The 6,332-nt window shown below is 39.5% G+C and overlaps 1 protein-coding gene across 1 annotated transcript; it reads left to right on the forward strand.

Moving 5' to 3' along the window:
* Positions 1–4,316, forward strand: LOC310872855 (endothelin-1-like). The gene is made up of 5 exons (XM_083785026.1): positions 1–175; positions 2,210–2,381; positions 2,721–2,837; positions 3,458–3,532; positions 3,838–4,316. The coding sequence occupies exons 1-5, from the start codon at positions 112–114 to the stop codon at positions 3,935–3,937; spliced, it is 528 nt and encodes a 175-aa protein (XP_083641152.1). The 5' UTR covers positions 1–111; the 3' UTR covers positions 3,938–4,316.
* Positions 4,317–6,332: the final 2,016 nt, after the last annotated feature.

Raw genomic sequence — 6,332 nt, forward strand, 5'->3', positions numbered from 1 at the left:
TCTCTGCTCTCTAAAAGGACCTGGCTGACTGTTCTCTGCGTCTCTGTGTGCGTTTCATATTTGAACCTGCCCAACCAATTGGATCTCGTCTGTACATCATATATCATCATCATGTCTGTGTTCACGTGTAACATCTTGACTGTCTTCATCACACTGTGTGTGGTTCTGCAAGAGGGTGAGCTATACTTTTATTTTATGTTAATACATTTTGATTTATGATGCTCTTTAGCTACGAAGAAAATTGCAGAGTAAAAACTGGCATAAAAAATGCATAACAAACACTGACAGAAAGAACTGCCAATGCTAAAAAAGAAAAGAGTAAAAAACTAAAAACAAACAGACAACTTCAGTTTGTAAATATAATATATATATAATATAAATATGAGTCCAGTATTACACATTGTATATTGTACATTAATACAATTATAATAATTTTGTACAGTCAAGATAAAAGATCAGTTATTTATGGACGTGCAAAAGAGTGCAACAGTATATTGTTAATAATAATAATACGTATTATTATTGTTATTTATAATAATATTGTTATTATTATACTCCTAAGATAATTTCTTACTAAGACCTCCAGTAGTAGGTGATAATACTACAACATGATGTCACACCATGGTGATAAGCAACTCACCCAAAACATCTCTTGTTTTTACTAACCACTGTTTATCACCTAAAAATATGTAAAAAATATGAAGACAGTACTCTAATCTCTACTTTGAAATGATGACAAATTGTTAAATTAATTTACAGTGGTAAACTGAGCAACTTTATTACTTTAATTATTTTGAGAATGTGTCTCATAAAATTACAGGATCAGTATTTTGAGATTAACGATTATTTTTGAGAAGGTGCCCTGCAAAATCTGTATTCATCACATTATTGGAAAAACGGCTTCATACCAATTGACCCACTTATTTAATTAAAGAAAGGTTCATAAGATAACCACTTGCAGTGGTGATATTTGTGATGGCACTGTGTGCAGTCTGACTCTGTATCACGTAGTGAACCATTAGTGTGTCAGTATAGAAGCACGCTGTGTTGCAGCAGCAGTACTGTACATGGACAGGGAGCTGCTGTCAATATTTGACCTACTCAGACAAAGTGTTCAACCCCAGTATACGTGAGTCAAAGTATAGATACTGTCTTGGTCAAATAGTACTCCACTACAAGTGCAAGTTTGCTCTGTCAAAATTTGAGTACATGCTTGGAAAAAGTACAAATTTACATTTATGTTTCCCCCGGTGCATTGCTGACTGTATTGAGATTTAGATATTTAAAATAATGTAATACTTTCCAGAATTTCAACAAATATCAAAAATAGCAGATATATATATACAGTACAAGCTCACAACATGAGCTTGTAGATTGGCTATATATAGGGCTTAAATGGTTAATATTCCATAATGTACTTTTTCCCTTCTAATGGAGAAGAGTCAAAAGTATTCTACAATACTTCTCGCAAAAAAATCGAAACACAAAGTTCGAACACAAAAGTAAAGATATCAACATTTACTCATAAGTTACGTTGTTACTATCCAGTATCCACTACTGATGAACACCGAGTTAACAATGCTTTGAGTGGGTGACACCTGCTCAAAGCATTGTGGGACAAATATTGGGAGTGTGTCAAATATATATATATATTTTTTTTAAGATTTTTTTTTTTGCGGCTTACGCCTTTTATTGATTTTTGAAGGGACAGACAGTAGGCTGACAGGAAACGGGAGAGAGATGGGGGGATGACATGCAGTAAAGGCCGTGTCGGGTCCGGGAGTCGAACCCGCGGCACACTGCGACTGGATTACCAGTCCGGTGCCCAGACCGTTACGCTACGGCCTGGGCAAGTGTGTCAAATATTGACACCTGCCAGGTGTCAATATTTGACACACTCCCTGACCTACTGCAGCATTTCAGTACAATATAGCTTCATGTCGTGTATGCACAGTGTCTGATAAGCCCGCCAGCGTGCTCATTAAATAGGCTTAATGACTATCAACACATCCAATCTTATTATGCAGCCCGCACGCAAATCCCTGTGAGGCGTGAACCAAGTGGGTGTCTGCCACTGGTAGATCCGATCTGTTCATATTTGCATAATGATAATCGTTAATTCCACAGTCATGCTAACCTATGCCAAGTTATGATATTGAATTAGTTGGCACTTTCTTTTTCTAAACTTTGATGCCTTGTATGTTTTCAGGGTTTGGACTTCCCTTATCTAGCCAGCCGGACCTCCCACCTGCCCCGTCATCGTCGCCGTCTCCAGAGCGCCACCGTCTGGTTAGGACCAAGCGCTGCTCGTGCAACAGTTGGCTGGACAAAGAGTGCATCTACTTCTGTCACCTGGACATTATCTGGGTCAACACCCCTAGGTGAGTTTGAATACGAGAGCCCAATAGATTCGTATTCAAGGGATTCACACATCAAGCTTGAGTGTTATAGAGTTTCCCAAAAGCAGAGTTGACCGGAGTCCACCCAGGGACAATACGGGATCCTCTTTTTTATTTTTATTATATATATATATATAACCTCTATTAACTTCACTACAAATCTAGAACAGAACAGTGAAAATAGCCCATCTATACACATCTGTAGATGTGTTACTTTAGCCATCCGTTCAGCCAGGGGACGGTATAGGATCCATGTCGTTAATGCACCTTGAGACAAAAGCTTGTATTATAAATAACCACTCTTTTTTTTTCTCTCCGCAGTAAAATCCTCCCGTACGGTTTGGGGAGCCCGCTGTCTCGTCGGCGCCGCTCCGTCGACGACCGGTGTCTGTGCGCCAACCCGGCCGATCCAAGCTGCTCCTCCTTCTGCTATGACAGGTGAGCTCCCCTCCCAAAAATGCCCTTCCTCCCTTCCCCGCCTCCCTTCTTGTCAACCCGTTCCTCCCTCAGAAGATAGATGGTATCAAAGTAGTGTCTGTGTCTCGTTCCGGCATCAGCCATGTGTGAAGGGCCTGTATCAGGGCCAAGAGGAGATGTATCAGGGCCAAGAGGAGATGGTTCAAATTGACATAGAAAGAGGAGGAAGGCTTATTGTGTCTGCAGTAAATGCAGTATCTGGGTAGACGTGGGAAGAAAATGCTTACATTTCCTGGAAGGCGTAAGAGGTCATACAGGTTTATTGGTCATGCTGCCATTTTTGTTTTGCCACTATAGGCAGTTTCTTTTAATTATGAAACCAAGGGTGCATGGGGAATATACTCACTGTCGCAAAACCTATTCCCATTTCTCTGGAAATGCCTTTGCAGTAATGTCTTTGTAGTGACCTCTTTGAAGTGACTTAATGTCACTTCACAAATTGGGCAATCATAAGTTGACATTATAGCCTCAAGCGACATGACAACTGAATGCAGAGCAAATTGCTAGTTTTGCAGAAATTTGGGAAGTTCCCAGGTTTTGGTTTGTGTTTAACAAGTTTATGCTATGTGTTCTATTCACAGCTCACAGAATCCCAGCATTGTTGTGCCGGAGCCCTCAGCAGACACAGAATCCAACCTACTGCTGGCCTCTCTCAGGTAAAACCTTCGACATGCCTTAATCACCCTTAACCACATGAGTCGGTTGGACAATGGCATGGATGAACCACTTTCAGCATGATTACAAGCAAAACCTCTATAAGCTCACAACGCCTCATTTCTCGATGCGTTGCGAGCTTGTCCAGGGGATCGGCTATTTTCGCTATCCGGTGCATGACAAAGTGTATAGGGTTTAAGTGGTGAAGCTCAATGCTTCAACGTAATCCCTCATGGTGTTGAGTTGTAAAGGTCATTTGTAGAGCTAGTGAGCTAACGCTCCCGTTCCCGGTTTCTTTTCATTACAGATCGGTGGTCAAATCCAACATGGCGACTGCACATCACACAGCGTCTTCCAGGACAAGGCCATCCAGGGCCGCTAGGCTGCAGCACGGGAGTAGGAAGTAGAGACCTGAGTGCACGTCCGACGTTCATTTTCCATAAGACGTTTTTTGGGCTGATGGTCTCCACAGCAGAATAAGCTCAGCGACCCAAACCCACAACATCACAACCAGCCAAGTAGCAACAAGTGCAATATTCAAAGGGAAGGGTGTGGTAGTAGACCATGTTTGACCACCTGGATTCGAACCCTCGTCTCTCACATGGGGAACCAAAAACACCTACGTACCAACCGCTTGGGCAAAGTGGGTGCAGCAGTGGACCAAACATACAGAGAGGCCTCTGGCGGTGTTGAGTGTGTGCGGAGAGGGAGAGAATGAAGGACAGGTCTGAAATAACTAGGAGTGATTCTCTAAAGTGAATACATACAGAAAATAGCAGACCTACAAGCTCGTATTTTGAACAATTTTGAAAGTTTATAGAACTTTTCACCATGACATGCATGCCATGTTGAAAGTGGTTGAGGTCCAATGCATTGTCCATCCAATGACAAGACAATGTTCTGAATGAATGGACATTTTTCCATTGAGCCACCTTGAGGAATTATGCCTTGTACTGCATATGAATGTATCGTTTATCTGTTTACCCAAATGACCTTGATGCCGTTTTTTTTATACGAGTTGTTTGCTATTGCTAGTTTGGTTTACGGTTATCTGTTAACAACATATCTATTATATGATTTGGATTAAATATTCCTCTGTATCAGAGCTGATTTTCACTGTCCTAAAATTAGGATAAATGCAGTCTTATCATGTCAATTATCATGCACAATTGCAGCTTAACAATTTAATGAAGAGGACCATCCTAAGCCTTCACCTCCAGCAAACAATTTGCTCAATTTTTCAAGATTTACACTACTAATGTCACGCTACTCACGCACAAAATTATGCTTATACAATCAATCGCACAAGGACATGCAGCATACTTTAAGATAACTGTGCTACAGTAAGGTCCATTGTGTTGAGGAATTGCAAGGCGCCAGTTTAATGTTATGATTGAAGTAAAGCCATTATGTTTTTCAATGAGCTCACCAAAAATGTAGCAATTGTTATTTTTTTCGACACTACTCATGTCTGTTTTTAACAATTAGGAAAATATCATAATACTGGTCTTGTGTTATGAAATTCAAATATAGACCACTTTTGTCGGCGGCCTGCAAATGTTGTGATCATTAATTTATGGATTCACACCAGCTCCTCTGTGTTGCACAAGTCAATAGGAATTGTTGTCCGCTCACAAACGCAGATATTTCATTGTCAAATCCATCATCTTCAAAATGCTGTATATTTAATGTGTATAATAATTGCTGGGATTCTGTTGTCCTGCTGACATCATTCGAGTGATGACATCATCATAGTGATGTCATTCACCCGCACCGTTTACCAGCCACAGGCAACAAGGGAGTTTACCGTTAAATGTTATTATTGTAAAATACATGTTTTTTTATTTATTGTCTAATTTATTCAGGAATATATTTATGTTTGTGTGAATGTCCAACTTGATGACGTGAGAATATATAATAATAAAAAATAATTCACAATTTCATATTATTGTTCAGTTGGTTTAATTCTTTATTTTCCATCTCTTTATATTTCCATGGTCATTCCCAATGTTCTGGTCATTTACAATGACAGTCAATGAAAAAGGTTACTACTCCTCTAAATGTGATTATGAGGTGGTGTAGTTGACGTGTTCAGTAGCTACTGAGTCTGTCTAAACTCTAAAACTGTGACGAAAAATGTCCATCGACTATTTTCACTGGTGAAATGAAATAAAAACTAAGCTATATGCCTAAAACCGAGATTATAAATGACAATGTCGTCAACAAATAAAAACTAGACTAAAATGTTCAGGAGGGAATAGTGGAGAAAATACGTCATTTTATGTTTGCTGAAAATAGCTGGTCTACAAGCTCACAACGTGTCGAGCTGTGGTGCGTTGTAAGCTTGTATCGGCTATTTTCAGTATGCAAACAATTGTAAAATCAACCAAGCCCTCCAAAATACATTTTTGTTTTTCGTTTTTTTATTAACTGTAAATTAGCAGTATATGTAGTAATCTAAAACATTTAGCTGACTAAAAATCTAAACCTAAACATTTTCAGATGACTAAAATTAAAATATGACTAAAACTAAACATAATATTATTCAAAAGACCAGGACAATAAAACAAAATCAAAATGTGCTGTCAAAAAAGCAACACTGGTGGGCTGCGAACAGTTAAAGCCCCCTCAAAAGTGAAAAGTATACTGTCGCCATTTGCTGCCTGTCACCCAACGTCTGGTGGGTGAAGATAAGGATGACTGAAGCAGACCTGATTTAAACAATGCCCCATTTAAACTAATTCAGAGCTGGGTGTGCGGCACACACCTGTGCATGGAACTAAATTCAATGCACACAGGATG

Source organism: Protomyctophum parallelum, assembly GCF_964188405.1.
Source record: "Protomyctophum parallelum genome assembly, chromosome: 1".
Lineage (NCBI taxonomy): Eukaryota > Metazoa > Chordata > Actinopteri > Myctophiformes > Myctophidae > Protomyctophum > Protomyctophum parallelum.